This window comes from Fusarium oxysporum, chromosome IV, assembly GCF_013085055.1.
Source record: "Fusarium oxysporum Fo47 chromosome IV, complete sequence".
NCBI lineage: Eukaryota > Fungi > Ascomycota > Sordariomycetes > Hypocreales > Nectriaceae > Fusarium > Fusarium oxysporum.
This window is the reverse complement of record NC_072843.1, coordinates 4,365,922-4,385,083: the sequence shown is the minus strand read 5'-3', so window position 1 is coordinate 4,385,083 and position 19,162 is coordinate 4,365,922. Positions and strand designations below refer to the sequence as shown.

General features: G+C 48.8%; 8 protein-coding genes across 8 annotated transcripts; 3 read left to right on the top strand and 5 right to left on the bottom strand.

Moving 5' to 3' along the window:
• The first annotated feature begins 76 nt into the window (after positions 1 to 76).
• Positions 77 to 2,080, top strand: FOBCDRAFT_222156 (uncharacterized protein). Its single transcript, XM_031178030.3, has 5 exons — positions 77 to 734; positions 784 to 820; positions 868 to 1,309; positions 1,359 to 1,423; positions 1,471 to 2,080. The coding sequence occupies exons 1-5, from the start codon at positions 567 to 569 to the stop codon at positions 1,824 to 1,826; spliced, it is 1,068 nt and encodes a 355-aa protein (XP_031043917.2). The 5' UTR covers positions 77 to 566; the 3' UTR covers positions 1,827 to 2,080.
• A 39-nt stretch (positions 2,081 to 2,119) lies between these two features.
• FOBCDRAFT_222152 (tRNA synthetases class II-domain-containing protein) lies at positions 2,120 to 4,668 on the top strand. The gene is made up of 3 exons (XM_031178031.3): positions 2,120 to 2,426; positions 2,474 to 3,408; positions 3,454 to 4,668. The coding sequence occupies exons 1-3, from the start codon at positions 2,255 to 2,257 to the stop codon at positions 4,426 to 4,428; spliced, it is 2,082 nt and encodes a 693-aa protein (XP_031043918.2). The 5' UTR covers positions 2,120 to 2,254; the 3' UTR covers positions 4,429 to 4,668.
• FOBCDRAFT_222151 (uncharacterized protein) lies at positions 4,632 to 5,598 on the bottom strand. Its single transcript, XM_054704360.2, has one exon. It carries the CDS (start codon positions 5,330 to 5,332, stop codon positions 4,859 to 4,861), a length of 474 nt encoding a protein of 157 aa, XP_054560335.1. The 5' UTR covers positions 5,333 to 5,598; the 3' UTR covers positions 4,632 to 4,858.
• A 1,007-nt stretch (positions 5,599 to 6,605) lies between these two features.
• Positions 6,606 to 7,984, bottom strand: FOBCDRAFT_292556 (uncharacterized protein; the record flags this gene model as incomplete). Its single annotated transcript, XM_059611804.1, has 3 exons — positions 6,606 to 6,747; positions 6,812 to 6,951; positions 7,016 to 7,984. 3 exons carry the CDS (start codon positions 7,982 to 7,984, stop codon positions 6,606 to 6,608), a joined length of 1,251 nt encoding a protein of 416 aa, XP_059467127.1.
• A 1,317-nt stretch (positions 7,985 to 9,301) lies between these two features.
• On the bottom strand, positions 9,302 to 9,994 carry FOBCDRAFT_318889 (uncharacterized protein; the record flags this gene model as incomplete). The annotated part of the gene is made up of 1 exon (XM_059612018.1): positions 9,302 to 9,994. The coding sequence occupies one exon, from the start codon at positions 9,992 to 9,994 to the stop codon at positions 9,335 to 9,337; it is 660 nt and encodes a 219-aa protein (XP_059467126.1). The 3' UTR covers positions 9,302 to 9,334.
• Positions 9,995 to 11,404: 1,410 nt separating this feature from the next.
• FOBCDRAFT_200865 (uncharacterized protein) lies at positions 11,405 to 12,520 on the bottom strand (the record flags this gene model as incomplete). The annotated part of the gene is made up of 1 exon (XM_059608982.1): positions 11,405 to 12,520. The coding sequence occupies one exon, from the start codon at positions 12,518 to 12,520 to the stop codon at positions 11,405 to 11,407; it is 1,116 nt and encodes a 371-aa protein (XP_059467125.1).
• A 1,606-nt stretch (positions 12,521 to 14,126) lies between these two features.
• FOBCDRAFT_273316 (uncharacterized protein) lies at positions 14,127 to 14,391 on the top strand (the record flags this gene model as incomplete). Its single annotated transcript, XM_031178036.2, has 2 exons — positions 14,127 to 14,178; positions 14,228 to 14,391. The coding sequence occupies 2 exons, from the start codon at positions 14,127 to 14,129 to the stop codon at positions 14,389 to 14,391; spliced, it is 216 nt and encodes a 71-aa protein (XP_031043923.2).
• Positions 14,392 to 16,502: 2,111 nt separating this feature from the next.
• Positions 16,503 to 17,621, bottom strand: FOBCDRAFT_222143 (uncharacterized protein). The gene is made up of 2 exons (XM_059609599.1): positions 17,470 to 17,621; positions 16,503 to 17,414 (listed from the first exon to the last, which is right to left on the bottom strand). The coding sequence occupies exon 2, from the start codon at positions 17,265 to 17,267 to the stop codon at positions 16,965 to 16,967; it is 303 nt and encodes a 100-aa protein (XP_059467124.1). The 5' UTR covers positions 17,268 to 17,414; positions 17,470 to 17,621; the 3' UTR covers positions 16,503 to 16,964.
• Between the last annotated feature and the right edge of the window lie 1,541 nt (positions 17,622 to 19,162).

The window sequence follows — 19,162 nt, the reverse complement described above, 5'->3', positions numbered from 1 at the left end:
GCCACGTCCCTTGTCTAGTTCGTACCGGTCCATATTAGAGCCGAGTTGGTACAGTACGAGTGCAACGCTGCAATTTTTTCACAATGATCGGCTGTTCTGACTCGTTGTGTATTTTTTGCTTCTTTTTTTGCTTCTGCGAGCAAAGAAGATCCTCATTCTCGCAGGTTTAGATTGGGCAACAATACAACAAAGGGCGACTCGTTAGGCTTGACTCGACCGAAATTGACATCTGACAACGCTAAGTGAATATGTGTGTGTCTGACTGGTCGATGGGATGATCGCCCACAAAGTTAGGGAGTCTTCCCCGGTGGCGTCGTAAAGCCACCCGGCGATCCAGAACCCCTACCTCGCAACGCCCAGCTAGCGTTTCTCGTTAGTGAGAACGGGAGGTTTATCTTGTGAGAAATATCCGGGGCGGGTTCGAGATGCGAACTAACTTTAAAGCCCGCTGGTTCTGGAATACTTTTCTTCTTACTTTGTACTGTGGTGCTCTGTTACTTCATCCCTACGACATCCCCTCATGTGAACTGGTCTCCTTTTCGTTTTAGCATCATCGTTTCTTTAGCATGGCCTCGTTGTATGGCCGTGACGAGAACGCCGATCGGAGCAGCGAGCTCAGTGCCACGACGACAATTGTTCTCGTGCTGTCTGTTGTGTTTGTCGCTCTGCGATTCTGGGCGCGATATGTGAGGATTGGATATGGAACTGATGACTGGTTGACTCTGGTAGCGCTGGTGGGTTTGATTGGGTGCCAAGAGTTGTACAATTCTGACATTGGGCTAGGTCTTTGTTTTCATCACGGGGGGACTCAATTATGGCAGTAAGTAATGCCAATGGATTATATCGTCGTCGCTAACAGTCGGATAGTGATTGCGCATGGTCTTGGAAAGCATGCGAAGCGCGTCTCGACAGAAGATCAAATAATCTTCTTCAAGCTCCTCCTCGCCTTCGAAAACATCTACGTCACGGCGGTGATGCTCATCAAACTCGCCCTTCTATCGATGTACCTGCGCATCTTCCCATCTCGAAACTTCCGATTGGCCTCCGCCCTCATCGCTGCTGTCGTGATTGGTTGGTGGATTGCGATTTGCGCTGTGTGTATATTCCAGTGCCATCCGATCAAGAAGGCTTGGATGCCCTGGATTGATGGGACTTGCATCAACCTCAAGGCTTCGTTCATTGGCAATGCAATTCCGAATATTGTAACAGATATTGCAATTTTGTGTCTACCAGTCGGGCCGATCATCAAGTTGCAGGTGAACATGGCGCAAAAGTTGTCGCTGTTGGTTATCTTTTTGCTCGGCAGCTTGTAAGTCCTCATCCACCAGCCTGTGAGTGCTTGGTATTGATCCTTTTAGTGTCTTGTTCGCCAGTATATATCGATTCACGACAATCATGCAATTCGATCCAGTGGATACGACATGTAAGAACTTAAGCGACACGCGCGCGACTCTCAACTAACTTGAACAGGGACCCTCGCTACAGCTTGCACCTGGTGTGTCGTCGAAGTAGCCTGCGGAACCATCGCCCTCTGCCTCCCAACACTCCGACCACTAATGCTTATGATCTCATCGAAGTTCGAAAGCGTCACATCCAGAAAAGATGCAGTTGCTCGCACCGGAATGCAAACAGAACTCGTCACAATTGGAGGAACAGGTGGAAAGACAGGGCATTTTCATCGGATAGATGATGCATATGAACCCAACTCAAGTCAAAGGGGACTTGCTACAAGTAATGGAAGCATACCGCATGTTGATCCGAGTGATCGAGGATCAGGTGAGGAAGTGTCGTTACACCAAGGGAAGATTGATCTTGGGCCCAGATAATTTACGCTCGAGTTGGGGATTTGTATCATAGGGAAAGCTTAGCAAGCCTGGCATAATACCATTTGAATATTCAAGCATCATCGCCAATTGAGGCGCGACCAATTGAGCGCTCATCGTCTGGGATTTGGTGGCTGATGGATCGTTTCATGACATTGGTACTGACGTTCTAGTCCACATGAAGAACGTTGGCGCACGTGAGAAAATTCCAGATGAACCGCCTACAGCCATGAAATATAAATTGTCAAAGCGCTGTTCTCCGTCTCAAGGGTCGGGCAGTGTAACGTGCTGCTGTCGTTTGATGGCAGCCGGTACTTGGGAAGGTGAATGTTTTCTTATCGATAAGCCCCTCCCAAGCTCACCACGAAATTCGATGTCAATCGGCCCACCATCCTCCCCCAAACAATGCCTCAATTGACACAACAATAGCCATGGCGCTCCCTCTCTCTCGCTGTCGCGCCTCTTTGCGCCTCAGCACATACACTCTATCTTTGATCCCCCTGCGCGCACGGCAATTTCTCCCCCGAAGCTTTAGCCAATCCTCCATCGCCTACTCAAAAACTCAGCCCACGAAAGACGACGTTCTCAACCTCTGGGATCAGTGTACGACGACTTCAATGCCCGCTATGGTCGGTGCTAACGTGCGCCAGATAGCAATGCGGGTATACCGACAACTCCCGGTCTCAATGGACAGTACGCGGGGTTCATGAATAAGAGGAGGAACATGTCTTCGAAGCTCTCGTTCGCCGATCTCGTTCTACCATCAGGCGAGGTTATTCAGCTATGCGCCGACTCAACGAAATATCCCGAAGCCTCTGCCCTCTTTCGAAGTATTCGCGCAACAAGTCCAGTCGTCGTTAGCACCGAGAGTGAAGCGAATACAAGCCCAGACGCCGAGAAGCAATCCTCCAAGCGAACCTTTTACGTTAAGGACATTCGACCATTGAACGATGTGCAGCAAAATCTCATCGTAACGCCCGACGTCATATTCCCCGATACCAAGCGCCATTACCAACTGCGCCATCACCCAGAGTTGCTAGCAAGACTTCAATTCCGATCGTGGCTCAAGGGACAATTGACAGCTGGCCTGCAAGACAAGGGCTTCACAGATATCGAGACGCCGACACTATTCAAGTCAACACCCGAAGGTGCACGAGAATTCCTCGTACCAACCCGCAGACCCGGTTACGCATATGCTCTCACACAAAGTCCTCAGCAGTACAAGCAGGTTCTTATGGCGAGTGGAGTTTCGCGATACATGCAGTGGGCGCGCTGTTATCGTGATGAGGACGCTCGCACGGATCGGCAGCCAGAGTTTACACAACTTGATATGGAGTGGGCGTTTGCGAATGCTGAGGTGGTGAGGAAGGATGTTACGGATATTGTGCTACGGTCGCTTGAGGCTTTGCGACCTGCGCATAGCTACAAGACCATCCGAGGAAGCCGTGTGCCTGTAGTTTCGGACATTCCTGAAGGTTCTCGTCCTGCTGATGAACCGGTTCAGCACAAGGTCACGACACTTACGTTCCAGGATTGCATTTCGATGTACGGAACTGACAAGCCAGACTTGCGCCTCCCAGGAAGAGTACGCTGCATCCTCCCTTCGTCGATCTCCTACTAACATTTCCAGATTTACGCGATACCAAACGAAATGTGCGAACAATTCGCCAGCATGATGACATACCTCCAAGATCCCCTGATCGAAGCCTTCCATATCCCCGTTAAAGATCTTGACGATGACATTCCAAGGCCAAAACGCTTCACCGAACAGTTCATTGAATCACTACCGAAACATCTCCGCGAGAATAAAGACGGAATGCCAGTGATACTAGTCTGCGACTCCAGGCAACCCCGCGGCGGCTTCTCTTCACTCGGTGTAGAGTGCGATGAGATTGTCAATATCGCAACTGGTGGAAAGGGTGTCCTTGAGGGTGACATTCTCGTCTTCCAAGCGCGTGAGAAGCCAAAGGGTCAGTATTACCGTGCTTCTACAGCAATTGGTGAAATCCGCAATGAGTTGTACAGGAAGCTTCTTAGCAACGGTCTCGTAGAAGACCTGCCCGCACCTGGTACACCCGAGTCAATGCAATTCGTCTGGGTAACCGACTTTCCCATGTTCAAGCCCACCGGCGAGGACAACGATCCAGGTCAAGAAGGCTCCGCCGGCATCGCAGCAGCGCACCACCCCTTCACAGCCCCTAAATCGAAACACGATCTCGAACTTCTCTTCACAGACCCGTTACAGGCCAAGAGCGCAGCATACGATCTCGTCCTCAACGGCGTAGAAGTCGGCGGCGGCAGTGAGCGTATCCACATACCTACCGTGCAGGAGTTCATTATGCGGGATATCCTCAAGATGAAGGATAGTAGGATTGAGGACTTTGCGCATTTGTTTGATGCGCTTAGGGCAGGGTGTCCGCCGCATGCGGGATTTGCGCTGGGCTTTGATCGGTTGGTTGCGCTTTTGACGGACACGACTACTGTGAGGGATGTTATTGCGTTCCCGAAGACGATGAAGGGTGATGATCCGTTTGTCAAGGCGCCGACGAGGGTTACGGCGGAACAGCTTGCGCCGTACGGGTTGCAGTTGAGGGGTAAGCAGTGATGAACATGTGGATGATGTTGTATAAAAGTGATGACGGATAGAATCGCGACTCATTGTTTGTTTGGATACTGGGTATAGAATTGTATATTATTGTAGACGAGTATGTATCATAGAACGAATGCATCAGGTCACAGGTGGTTTGCCGAGTTGGACAAGCCACTCAACATGAGAAATTCTATACAGTCATCACCATGTCAAAGCGATTGAAGGTTCGTAAGCGTTGAATTGTTTCTAAGTATGTCTTTGCCGCTCTCATGATTCAGCGTCAATCCATTCCCATTCCCTAACCGAGCCATTCCCGACCACACATTCTAAATGTTGCCGTTCTCTATGCTCCAGTGTTCCGTAAACTCCGATGCAATTTGAAGTCCATGCCGCATAAGGTATCAAGGTGTCGCAAGTAAAACAAGTCGTTCAGGCTAAGAAGCGTTTAAGCCATGAAGGCGAAGACAGCAGCACCAACAGCAGCCATCAAAGCAACAACGCCAGCTTGACCGCCGCCAACAGTAGCAGCAGCATTGTCGTTATTCGCAGCAGCAGAGGCACTAGCACTAGCCTCATCAATAGCGGTGCGAACCCGGGAGCTCACGCCGTCGAAAGCGGTGCTGGCGCGGGAGGCGATCTCAGAGCCCTTGTCGCGTGCCTCAGAAGCTTGACCTTCAACCCAGGTCTTGGCGTCGCCGCCCTTGTCGGAGGCCCATTGCTCGGCTTCGGAGTAGTGGCTCTTGACCCAGTCGTCGACGTCCTGGCCGGCGGCGGAGGCTTTGCCTTCGGCCCAGGACTTGACGTCATCGGGGATGATGTCGCGGGGGAGGACGGCGGGTTGGGTGATTTCGGGCTGGGGAGCTGCGTTGCCGGCGACGAGAGTTGCGGCTGCGATGAGGGCGACTTGTGTGAAGAGCATCTTGAGTGTTGTTGTTGTTGTTTGTAGATGTGTAGGTGTAGGTTGTTATGTGATGGAGATGTTATAGTAATAACTTGGTTGAGTGATGGAAGACAGAAGTGGTTGTTTATGTAAATGGCTGAGAATGGTGAAAAGAGAAGATTGGGAGCAGGACCTCTCCTTGATATAGCTCTCAGCTCCCCTGCCTCCCTCAGCTTGATTGCTTGATTTGTCTCCTGTCATTTCAGGCCCTGCATGAAGAATCATAGCGCACTGCGTCATGTTCCACCGCCTGAACCCCTGCGCTACCCAACCACAACCCGCTATTCAGCTCATCCCTGCGCTGATCTTAGGCCCTTCCAAGGTCTGCGCCATCTTTACTTGTCATCACCAGCCGCAATTCCATCATCGACCTCTCAGGTGTAACCCTCAGATCCACTCCAACTGTTTCACTGGCTCTCTGTGGCGATGCCATTCCGGCTAGAGGCACCTGTTTGCTGTGCTGTACCTGGGACTTAAACTTGTTTCAGTGTTGGTGTGCTGCTATTTTGGAATACATGTATAGCAAAGGTTGGCAGCCACGCGGCAAAGTGTCGTGTGCTTGACCAAGCCTCAATTCCGATCTGCTGTCGCTCCACGGTCGGTGATTTTATTGGCGTTTGTGCTTATTCAGATCTTTAATCTTAAACGCGTTTTAACCCTGCATTCGCTAAGTTTCTTGTAAATAAACTCAAATTACCTACCGACCGGGCCCGAGGCCTCCCGCGAGACCCATCTGGTAGTTGATCACTTCAGAACTTGGTTGTGTGTGCATTACTCATGTCGAGAAGAAAGAGGCAAATATGGCGATATTGATCGCTTGTGGTCGGGAATTTCGGTGCTTTTGCAACGCGTGTTGCATGACACTGCCATGGTGTTACGTAGCTCAAAGATCACACCGCCGTTGCTGTCGTAGAGTTGGGGGAGAACGTTAGCACAGACTATGAGATAAAACTGAAAAGCCTTCAATTAACGTTGATATAACTCTCATCGGGAATGGCGATGTCGAAGATTGCGAGGACTGCGCGGGTGCAAGTCGCCCTGAGCCTCACATAAATCTCGAACCGCAGGTAGACGTTATCACCATCTGGTTATCCTGGCGCAGCCTAACCTGCGACAGCAGCTGTACTATTATACCAACTCTTTTTACGCGCGAAGTCGTTTTACGCGTAAAACGGTTCCGCGTAATTGACAAGCTGCGCTACAAAATGAAAAACCGCGGGTATCCTCCTCACTTCTTGTGCCATTCGCCGGCCTAAGTTGTCAATCGCACACTACCCTGGACCAACACATCAGCGTCCGGGCTGGGATGGATCCAGGGATGTTTGGCCTCGACATGTCGGTTCTTGTTGTACTTCCTCGAAAATAATTGGCCGCATATGTCACACGAGATTTCCCTAGTTAGGCCAAAGTCTTGGTAAGCCTGGCGACCAAAAGATAAATATAAGAGAGTCCACTTACCGACCTGGGATCAATCTCGGTCCCAGAGCTCTGCGTCTGCCTCCTCCACGTGGAGGCGTTGCAGGTCTCGTAACAGTGGCTGTTGATTCACAGACCGATTGGCAAAACTCTGCAAAAGCTTCGTCTTCAGGAATAACCCTCTTGGAACCTGTTAGTTCAATCGCACCCTTAATTTAAAGTTGTTTGACCACTTGCCCGTCCCACGCAGAGCATGTACTTGCGCAGCTCTTCTGGGGTCTGCAAATACCCCAGCGCGACGAATCTCTCCACAATGGATACAATTCCAGCCGTACACGGATTTTGGGATGCATCGGCACTCTTCAAACGTTGTACACAAGAATTAACCAGATTCTTAGTCTCAGATCCCCTTTGGGTGAAGGCGATACAGGAGTACAAGTCCTTGGTTGTTACCCCACGCCCAGAGAAAACATGAAGCAGCTCCCCACATTCTGCCAGAAAGCAGATAAGGTTAGACACGATCGCTGATCCTTGTAAGTCTTGGAGACTGCTCGAAGTTGGCTGCGAGTTCTCGATGCCAATCGCCGCCGGCGAATCGGGTATTGCATCAAGGTTCCAAAAGTAATTGGGCAAACCATTGAGCAGCGATTCATTTTGCATAAAGCCGAATCCAAGTGCTGAATTTTGAGTGGATGGGCTTTGGTAGGTAGAAGCCCCCAGCATGATTGTCGGCATCTGGGACTTGGGGGTATCATCAGTTGAGATTGATGGTACTTGCGGCCAAACAACGCCGGCCAAATCACTGAAAGTTTGACGGTCTTGGGGATCGCGAATCGCATTTCGCCAGACTTTCATGTCCCGGAAATTGTCGTGGTTTTGCAAGCAGCATGAAGCGATGTAGGACAAACTGCAGAGCGAGAAGATGGCATTAAGGGAATCTGGTCTGGCGCCAACCAGGACATTGCGAAAAGTGAAGATAGCTACCTCGTAGAATTGTGTTGAAGAATTAAAAGAATTAAAGAGAGTAGTGAGGCTAGGTGTAGTCTGAGAAGATGCAATTTGCCGAAGGTGCTCCCAGTAGCGGTCGATTCGACGGCAGAGATCATCGTGAAAAGTGGCCATCATCTCTGAGTTTGTCTTGTCAAGGTAGATGTAGCATGCGAGCAATCCATCGATTGCCGAAATGGCGTCCTTGTATGGGCTATTATCCTCCATAAAGGCTATAAGTAAAAATATTATTTGTTTTTATGAATGAGAGCTGAGTGAGAATTCTAGATATGGCTTTTCTGTTTATATTTGGAGGTAGAGATGGTATCGGGCGAGCGATGGAGTTAGAGGGCTTGTTTTTCGCCCTCGAACGAGATGCGATTGAGGCAGTGCAAAGCGTTTGACTGTTTTGATTGGCCATGAATATCACATCTGGGTGTATACATGGAAATTCATGCCCGGTGTACTCGGGCCCAATAAGCTTGATTCAACAGCCCTCAGATGGACACTATCCATAGTCAACGCCAAAACACAACACTACGTAACTCAAGGTACCCAATTAATACCTTTGAAAAAGATAGTGCCCGAAATAAGTTACGGTTACTGGCCCGTGGGTAGACCGTGCGTTTCGACATGACATTAGGTTTGTTCCTTTGGCCCAAGCTTCAAATTGTGGTGTCGTGTACTCCGCACAATCGCCCCTACCAAGCTTCCGTTTATACCCTCCCTCAGGACTTGCACTCACTGTCGGGCTGGCATGCTAGCAACCCAGAAATCGGGAGACCAAGGGAAACCAGAGCGGTCAATATGAATGCCATGTGCACATCTTGCACTTGCTCCAGTACTCAAGTATGCTCTACTCCACAAACAAGCCACCTGGGAGGTTTGGTGGACAGGTCTTTGAATGGCATTATGCCATGCTGGGGTTTACATGTTTTCTGGCAATATGTCGTCTCATATTGGTCTTCCTTGTGAAATCTTCTCCGCAGTGGTGACACGGTATCTCTTTTCTGAAGTTATCTGTCAGTAAGCATACAATCGTGTTCTTGGCAGACTTACAGCTTGCGATCTAGAGGACGTCCTTCGTGCTGACGTCGTCCGACTGGGGGTGTCTTTGTCATGTCTGTGGACGAATAAACTGACTTGCAGACTTCTGCAAAGGGTTTACCGCTGGGAAGTATCTCCTGTGCATTGTGTTAGTCTTCTTTTGTGTTCTTGTCAAGGTCCGGTAGCACGCTTTTGCGGCTATTATTATGTAGTCTCGGATTTCATCGATGTTCTGGAAATAATTCAGATTGACAAACCTGTCCACAATGGCGAGTATTTCTCGTGTTGATGGGTTCTTGAAGGAGTCATGTTTTCTTAATGACCCAGCGAAGTTCTTAATCTTCATTGGGATATCGGAATATGGCCCTGTCGCAGTCGCTCCATGTCCACTGAGAATGTCCATTAAACCTCCGCAATTGGCGAGGAAGCTTGTCAGGATGTTTATGACTGGCGATTGGCGCAGATCTCCAGGTAACGGTTGGAGAGCTGGGGTGTCAAATACAGTGGTGTGGAAACCTTCAGTATTGCGTGTCATCTGTAATTAGGCCCGAAGAGGGAGCCTGGCATGTCGAAAAGACCGCTCCAGAACGGGTCGGGAAGATCGCCGAACAATGAGATGTCTTGCATGGTTGCACTCTGAGGTGATATGTAGCCCGGATCACCGAAAGGCTGAGAGGCTGAACGCAAGGATTCTTCTGTTTGGAACGGGGATGTTGTTATATCTCCGCCGCCGCCCCAAAGCCGTTGAATGAGATCGTTGAACAATTGACGATGCTGAGGATCACCAATTGAGTCCCGCCAGATATTGATGTCGCGGAAAATGTTGTCAATAACTGGCTTGCCCGTTCTTCGGGAGCATATTGAATCAACATAGGATAAGCTACAAATCGCAAATATGTTCTCTAGAGAATCAGGCTCTGGGCCCGTTAAGGTGTTGCGAAAGGTGAAGATAGCCACTTCGTACAGATGAACGGGAGTAGGGAATGCTTTAAGTAAGCTGTCGAGGCCGGGAAGATCTTCTGTCTGTGTAATGTTGGTCAGAGCATCCCAGTATTGCTCGACCTCAATCCGAAAGTCAAGAATGGCTTGCCAACGTGCCATGTCCCGTAATTCTGCGTTGGGGACATGATTGGCACTGGATCTTGTGTCATCGAGATAAATCAGGCTTGCCAGCAAACCATCAATTGCCATGATGGAATTGGGAAATGATGGGCTTGTTGCATCCATGGGTAGTTGAAAGGGTCGTATGTAAGTTTGGAGGGATACTGAATAACAAGGAAATCCATCTTGAAATTAAAAAACAAGACTTTTTAATCCTTTTTAACAGCCCAAGATATTGTAAGCTTGTGAGAGGAATCTACGGGGCACAAAAAAGTGAGAAATGGAAGAACGGTACGGTGAAGAACAATACGGTCATGATGCATCAACAGGGCCAGGGACCCGGTCTCTCGACTACTGACTTGGGCCTAGTTGACGGACAGGGGGTCACGGCCTCAGGCCAGCCACAGTACTTTGCAGTACGTGGTGCCAGGGTGGTGGAAAGAAGGCAAAACGCCAATGATAGTATAATTTCCAAATCCGTTGTTCGGAGTCCTGCGACCCCTCTCTGTCACACGGAGGGCTTGTTTTCATGTCACATACAGGGATCATTCTGAACAGGGGTCATCCTTCGACACAGCGAATCGCCTCTCACAGCGTTGCTCCAGGACTCACAACATGCTCCAACGCATGGGCAAATCCACCAGAATGATAAATTAGGGTTTGGGGCAATCTCCCTGGAACCGTGGGATCTCAAAGGATTGCATCGTGATGGGCCAGGGATTTGTACTCGTACCGATCAAAGTGACTATCGCAACGTATGCAATGTCACAGTAACACTGCATCGTTGGCTACAGTGAGCCTCTACTGTGGAGAATTTGAAGGATCCCATGGGACGACAGCCGGCGCCCGCCACTTCAAGACGGAGGATTGGAGTCGGGATTTGGAGCAGTAGTATCAGTAACGTACTTCAATGTTGTTTTGACTTGTTCAATATCTGGTTGAACAAGTCTCGAGACATCACAGGAGATTTGGTCATCCGAACGGTCCATCACTCGGCCGAGACGCAACACCACTAACACCAGGCCTCACCAGCACCAAGATAAGATTTGAGGTGTAGCGTAAGCCCGCACAAGACGATGGGATCATCTAAACTGAGACCAATCGAATGCGAGATATTGATACAGCCGCTTATACACATGGGCTTATATATGACTTGTGTTCGCAGTTGGTTGCCAGCGATTACAGAATAGACTCAATTGGCACTCTCCATCAGACAATCGCTGCCATGCTCATCAAGTGTCTATGTACAGTTTTTCTGTGCCGTTGCATATTGTTTCTCCTTGTGAACCTTTTCTGACATACGGAACAAGAAAACCTCCTTCTGGAATATTTGGCGTTAGTTCTCGTAATATGAACGGATTGTTATTTGACGTACGGCTCTGGCCCTGCAGTGAATGGCGTAGAAGGGCCTTGGGGGCCTGAGTGTGGAGCCATTCCAAGGGTATTCACTACCAAGAGGCAAAACTTCACAAATTCTCTGTCAGGAATTATAACCTAAGTTCAGGTGTCAGTTGCGCTGCACTCATCATCGGTTTTGCGTTCCTGTACCTTGCCGACCATAATCATATACTCTTGGACATCTTCGGGCGTTTGCAGGTAACCGAGTTGGATGAACGTATCGACAATAGCAACAATGCCCAATGAGAATGGTTCTTGAAAGGATTCATATTGTCGTATGCGTTGTATGCATGACATGACATCGTTGTATTGGGGTCTTGCCTGATTGAGAGTGGCAGACGGAGGTGAATACTGGTGCTTGGCTGTTATCCAACGCCCGGAAAGGATCTGGAACAGGTCTCCGCATTGCTCCAGAAATAGCGTTAGATTAGTGACAAGGGCCGATCCGTGTGGATCTAACGGAGCTAAAGTTTGAAACCCTGTCTCCCCAATAAAGGTGTAACGGTCGTTCTGCGCTGCTTGGCCCGTAGGCTGGGAAGCTGAGGGACTGAGCAAGTTGAGGGTCGCATCACTGTATTCTAAAAGACACTCAATGAGGTCACCTTCTCGAGGTGGTAGATCAGCCTCCTGGTACAAGGGCATGAAGTCGAGAGGATCGCTGTAATCCACCGTTATAGGGCCTAGCAAACTTGAAGATGGGGCCGGGGTCGTTAATTCCGGGAATAACGCCCGCATCAGACTGGCGAACGCTTGTAGATGATCATATCTGCTGATGGCATTTTCCCATTGATCAATGTAAAGTTGAGTATTACTGATCGCTGAATCGTGGCTGCTTCTTAGATGATGTGAAACCCCGTACGACAAACAGAAGAGAGCAACAATGTCCCCTAAAGTGCTGGGGGGTCGACCAATTAAAGTGTTTCGAAGAGACAAGATAGCGGCCCGGAAGAACAGTACAGGGTTGATGAAAGAGTCGAGGGTATTGTCGATACCCGTGAGACCCAATCTGGGAACCAGCTCCATTATGCGATTCTGGACACTTTTGAGATTGAACCAAATATCTTCAAGGTATTTCCACGTTTGGCCCGCATGGGTAAAAGAATCAGTGGCCCGAGTTTGGACAGTGGCTTGTTTCGCTGCACTGAGGTAGATAAGCCCGGCGAGGAACCCGTCAGCTGCCGAAAGGGTCTGCAGAGAGACACCTGGGTTCCCCGACATCATGACTATCAAATACTTAGATGGAAAAAGTATTTATAAAGAAAGAGAGAGAAAAAAATTGCGTTGGGATTTGGGCAGTGCAAGATGTGAGTGCAGGATCAGATTGTTTAATGCTGGGTAATATCTTTTCTTATGAAGAGGATCAGGAACGGTATAATAGTGATTTCTGGGATAACATTCTGATGCGGGCTTTTAAGTAAACGGTGAGAAGTATCTGAAATAGCTGCATATAGGGGCGGAAGCAATTGAGTAGCGGGTACCAGTCTGGGCTTGTTCTCGTTCAGGACTGCCTGACGTATATCCACCAAGGGTTCCAGGCTTGTCCAGCATCGCCATTGGGCCATTGGGGGGTTGTTGGTCAACCGCAGCAGCCACAATTCACAATTTGTGTTGGGGTACTCTTCCAAAACAACCTGAGGCTGCCACCGTCGATGTGAAAAGGCTCATTGGCCTTTTTGAGGCCGTCGAGATCCATGACGTCCGACTAACTTAGGTAGCCGGCCGGCGCTGGCTTGCTCAGGGACACCACTCACCTTATTTCCTCAGGCACCTGTAACGAGATGTACGGTCAGATGGTAGCGCGATGGCGGAACTTGGATCTTCTACGGACCCTTAGCTTTCCTCTTGAACCGCCATAGCATCCCGGGATCTTGACATTCTTGCTGGGACCGGGAGCGTATTCGCAACCTTGCAGGCCCAAGGTTGAGGCAATCTTAGATGTTCACAGTAGCCATCTTCTGACCAAATCAAACTTAACAAAATAAAAGCCAACGATTGATTACTTCTCCGTAAGTATTTAATAGTAAAAATCTGGTTCGACGCAATGCAAAATTGAAGACTCAATAAATAGGGCTGTACACCCGTCGTATCGCCAAGATCGTTGACCTGGGTTCGTCTGGATGAAAGATAGCTCTATAACTTCCTAGTATGACATTACGAACCTGTCGGCCGATACGAATTTCGGCGCCGACTGTAGGATCGGCCAATAGTGACATTGCCTCATTTGGCTGAAAGTTTAGCTCATGCTGGGAAATATTGACCTACTGTTCCTGGACGGTGCGTGTCATGTGTCAGTGCACATTTAATGTGACCTACCTCGATCAGCATGCCGGGATTGGGTTGATGGTGTGTCTTTGTTGCATGTTTGGCACTGGACTTCGCTGTGTGCCCCTGCCGGCCTTGCAGTTGTCAGCGAGCTTAAGTGCAAGACACCACGGGACGAGCCAATAGAATCTCTGCAAGTGCCGGCGTTCTATCTAACTGTCGGTCAGGGTCGTCAGTCTCGAGTGACCAGGGCTTTTCATCTCTGCGCTTATTGGCAGACAAAGGAGTCTCGTCAAGCCAGCGCGCAGCTGCTTGACAGGGCAGCACACCCATCTGGTAATCCTGGTACGTCGGCCTGGATATCTGGAGCTGGGAGCCGTCAAGCTCCCACTTGCTCCGAGTAAGTGAGCACTCAAGGAGCTGTCTGGAGCAATGGCAAGACCCATACGAAGTGCAACTGAGAGAGTATAAATTATGTAGACACAACCGGCGAGGAAAGCGAGATGTCGAGGGCAAAAAGTATTATTTTTCTCCTTGTATAAGTGGTTGATCAGAGCCAGTCATGCCGACACCAGACGAACAGATTAAGCAACAACAAGAGAAGAAGTCTCGAGGTAAGGCATTACTTGACATTTTCTTCAAATCCTAACTCACCAGTCATAGCTTCGGTCATGCTCCAAATTTGGCTGAATGAACCGGAAGACGTCGTCTCTGCGACTGATACATGGTCCAGTCAACGAGCCCTTGCCAAACCGAGACGCCATCTCGACTTCACCCAACCCTACCGACCGAAGAATAAAGACACAGACACAGCACCGGCTGCCTAGAGCTAAAAGGATGGTCCAATGCCGAAGGAAGCAGCTCGTCAATTGAGGACCCAGCCGGCTTGCTTGAAAGTCGTGATAACAACACTCTTGGGCTGGCTTGCGAGATGGAGATGCTTGAGCTGCTTTGCATCTCAATATAATATTATTTTTCATCTGACCATCTACCTATCTCTGCTATACAGGTCTGTGTTTAAATATTGTTCGAAGATTTAGGTGTCGTAGACGTTGACAAGTGAAGCTATTCCTATGTAATGTCATCAATTGAGTATTTATCTATCCATAAATTTTGCCAGTTCACCCCAAGATACACCAGCGCTACGCTAACTTTATAATGATAAGAGAAATGAATAAAGAAACAAATTTACAATCATCTTGCTGAGTTGTTATGTCGCACCCTGTCTTCGCTCTTCGCTTTTCCCCATCTACCTGTTGAGTTTGTCATTCTCCCTCCAGGCTCTCACGTCGATCTCAGAACGGCGTCTCGCCAGACCCTCTCGACCTTGGATCCTCTGTTGCTTTTGGTCGACCACTTGTAGCCTTCTTGTGGCAGACTTTACGATGCCGCTTCATATTGAACGAGCGTTTGCTGGTGTAGGCGCGACACTCCGGACACAAAGCCCGCCTGCCAACCCGTGTCAAAACATGACCTGAGTACCGTACTTCTAGTTGACATACCTAGTACCCTGATTATGAGCTGCTAGAGCCTCGTCTGCGGGTGAATTTTCGAGCCTTAAGTCGACAGTTACAGGCGTTGTTGCTGAGACAGAGCGATGCTGGTTGGTGTCTTCAATGGGTGATTGACGGGGTTGAGGCTGTGACGAGATACCAGAGTCTGTGGTAGATGGATAAGAGGCACATGTACCAAATGGCGTTAAAAGGTCTTTCTGGGTAACAGTAGCTGACTGATAAGAAATCTCCCATATATATGTGTCCACATTATGAAGGTGCGTAGGCTTTGCTTTGTTGTTGGACGCCAAGCTACTTCCCACTGTTGCAGCATGATGATAGCCGCTAGCAAACGAGCCTGAGTAACAAAGCATGGCTTGCATATTGGTGGTAATAGGAGAGAAGACTTAAGGAAAAGATAAAACTTCTTGGAAGTCTCAACATGATGGCGGTCAAGTGTGTTTATGTATTTATTTTAGTGATTGCTGTCGTTGCTGTCCACCGATCGTTATATGGTAGGAAGGACGGAAAAGTATGGTCAGTGATTGAGGGAGACACGACGATGGGACCGTCTGACCGGAGGGTGCCCCCCTCCACAAACCACAACGCCAAGCCGTCATACCCACTGTTTTGGCTCGATGCCGTCCGTCAGTCCAGCCAAGCCAGCGCACCTGAGCCAAGATCTGTGGGGTATTTATATCAGCGAGGCTCAGCTTGAGATCGAGCACGAGCTCATTAGTACCATAGGGTAGGTATATAAAGGTCGTCCTGGAAGCTACAGTCTGTCAGCTTTGACCCGGCAATCATATTGGGTTGGTATGCTTACGCCCACTCGCAGGTGAACGTATCGAGTAAATAAGAGCATGGTTTATGCTTAGCATTCAGTCTTATTGGTTCTTACAGCCAAGTCCTTTTTCTTTTTTACTCCGTCTAGCTTCAGTCAATTGCTGAACAAAGCTTGTTGATTTTGCGGGCCGCGGCTCAACCGACCTGAATTTGACTGCGCTTTTTGTACCTGATGAGGAATATAAGTTGTCTAGGACTCGAAGTTTGAACAGCCTAGAGCGAGTTACTAGTTAGACAGTCTACTAAGTGACAGAATAATATTCTTCGGAGATCCCGTACCATTGCTCAACTTCCCTAACTACATTCATGTTGTTCAGTTGGACATGGCAAGGCTGCTTGCCTCCTGTAGAAGGGCTTCAGGTGGTGGTTCGCTTGCTCCCCATAGAAGGGTAGTGGGAAGGGTTGCTTTGCATCCATTAGGTTGCTTCCCATGGAGAGGCACCTTAACAAGTAGGCAGGGTCAGGTTGCTTATTAGGTGGATCACTGTGCACGAATAGCGCTAGGCTCTAGCTTCCGACTTGATAAACGAACGTTACTCTGTAGTATCCAGATCCCCGACTAGCCTCACAACCAGGCCCAGCCCGTTCAGCATCCCCACGTGAGCCAACCCTCATCGATCTTGGTACATAAACCTTTCTGTTGGTGTTTAGACTTGAACCTCTGCGCTCAAAAGGCATTCCACCAATTGAGTACCTATTCTTTACATCTATTTACATGTTTCGCTGGCCCTTCTAATAAATACATTCTAATATGAACTAATCTCGAAAAAGAATAGAGATAAAAGGAAATGGTTATACGTCTCCCCTTCGCCGTACCGAGTTCTTCTGCTGCATCTTGCCTGTCGCCAATTTCCTTGCCGTTGCGCCCGTACGTCTGTCGACCGCTTCTCTGCCCGAGGCACCATTCATCATCGCAAAAAGTCGAAGTTTCTCCATCGTACGTTTCTATGTGCCCTTAATTGTTGTTTCGTCTTTTTCCGTGCCGCATCTCCCGGTGTCGGTTCAAGTTGTATTTACGATTGGTGGTATAAATGTGACAATCAGGGCACGAGAAAGGTCTGCTACCGCATCGTCTGATACAAGTCAGAAACAATCTTTCGTGAAGCGGCGACGCAGTTCACGTACCGAGGTTCCTGAACTTGGGTTGATGTGATGTCCTGGTTGGGTGAGGTTTGGAGCCCAGCGTCCGTAGTTATGGGTTCTGTTGGTGATGCAAAGCCACACTGGCTCAAGGTGTCTTGATTGGAGAATGCCTGAGTCTGCAGGGGATGAGGCAAAGATCCAGAGTCAGAACCAGATAGATAATAGTCGCATAGGCAAAAACATAGGCTAAGCGTCGGTAAATGGCCAATGGCGCTTGCCATAACTGACTGAAATGAGTGTTGCCACAAGTCTCTATTGACGTCGTGAAGACGCTGAGGCTCTGTGCCGTTGAATGCAAGATGGGGTCCTGCAGTTACAGCACGACGACGGTGGTCGCCATCAGAAAAGTTGGAAACAGAAAATCCTCCCTGCATTTTAATGTCAATAATTAAGGCGAGCCTGGGAGCAAGAGTGAAACCTAACCCGCGTTAAGAGTGCCCAGACGTCTGTATTTATTTTCACTTCTTAAGTGTTACTATTTCTCTATTTTGCAAAATGGCCGAGAGATTAAGAGGTTTGGGCGAGGAAACAAGAGGTTTGGGCGAGGAAACAAGGGGTTTGGAGGAGAGAACAAGGGGTTTGGGTGAGAGAATAAGAGGTTAGGCGAGAAAACAAGAGGTCAGCCTTTCTGGGAAGTGCACGTTAACTGCACCGCGGTGGATCATGTCCTACCTTTGAATCTTGGCCAATGGAATCATTTTCCAAGCAGGCTCAATGTGCAACGACGTGTCGTCAGATTGCGGTTCTATCAGGATTGGTGCTGTAAAAGCTCAGATTACCCCAAGTGCCTTTATGAAAGAGGAAGCACTAAAGAGATCATTCAGTGTTGGAATGGCCCGGATATTTGAACTGGATGTAAATTCTTTTATTGTGAGATCACCTGTATTAATGCCAATATTCTTCAGTACTGGGTATCTGAACCGTCTTGAGATCAGCGGCTTTCCTGGTTGCATCTACCCCAAGCCCTCTCGTTGATCAGATTCACTAAGTGTACGTCCGTCGTTTCGTTTTCACAGATTTGAAAGGCAAGTTTCCATGTTACACTCTTAATTATTGGTATACTGGCGCTTAAGACCCGGCAGGCATTGCCTAGCAGGGGGGTACCGGACAGCTTGGACAAAAAGTTCGGTTAGGGCACCTTAGTGGCAGCAGTAGCAGTATTTAATGGTGAAACTGGTGAATACCCCCCAAAGACACTACCTGATAATTGGAAACTTCTGTCATATAAACTGTTGGCATTATTAAACAGGATTTTCCCCATCTCACGTGGCTGTCGATGGCTGCAATGCTTGTAATAGAGACAGCTTCAAAATGCTTCCGCCACGAGTGATATCCCAGTGGAAGAAAGGTCAACTGAACATGGATCAAAATTTAATTTGTATGCGTGAGTTTGATTCATAGCTCCTAACTTCTCACACAGAGCAAGGTAAACCCGAGCGCATTTCGGTGCGAGTCTGCAGCCAGCAAACTTTACTTAGAAAGCGGCGCCTTCTCTCATAGACTCCTGTGCAGTTACAGGTAAGAAACCTTTTAGAGAAGTGTTTATGTGTCCGCAACGGTATGTGAACTCGATAGCGGTAGGAAATCTAGCAAGACTAAGGGTGGTAGAAGATGGTTCGTCGTCGCTCGTCTCTGCATTGCCTTCGAGGGGCGATGTTCATGCCGAGATTGGAGAAGAATCGTGTATTATGGCGAGCTTAGTGAGGTTGTCGATCGAGGGTCAGCAGCGTGGAAATTGCGAAAGAGGATTCGAGCTCCTTGTGTGCCTGTTCGTTGGGCTTTTGAACGCAGGTCGTTGAACTGCCTGTCACAAGCATGTTCAGCAAAGGCAGAGCCCCTAGTCCTGAATGCTGGAACCCGGATAATGTTCAGGGGATTTTTTCTGGTACACAGCAATGAGAATGTCGCTGGGAAACTGATCATCTACCGTATCTTGGTGCGTTCATTGGTCGCCAGGCAAGGCATGATGCAGGAAGCAAACTCCTGCTCGTTCGTATTTTTATATCCTCCGTGAATGTTGTCAATTGCAGCTACGAGAGAGTTTGGGGGAATATTGAAGAAATGTTCAAAGAGTATCTCTTCGGGTAAACGCCAGTACTTCTCCCGAGCCTGATTT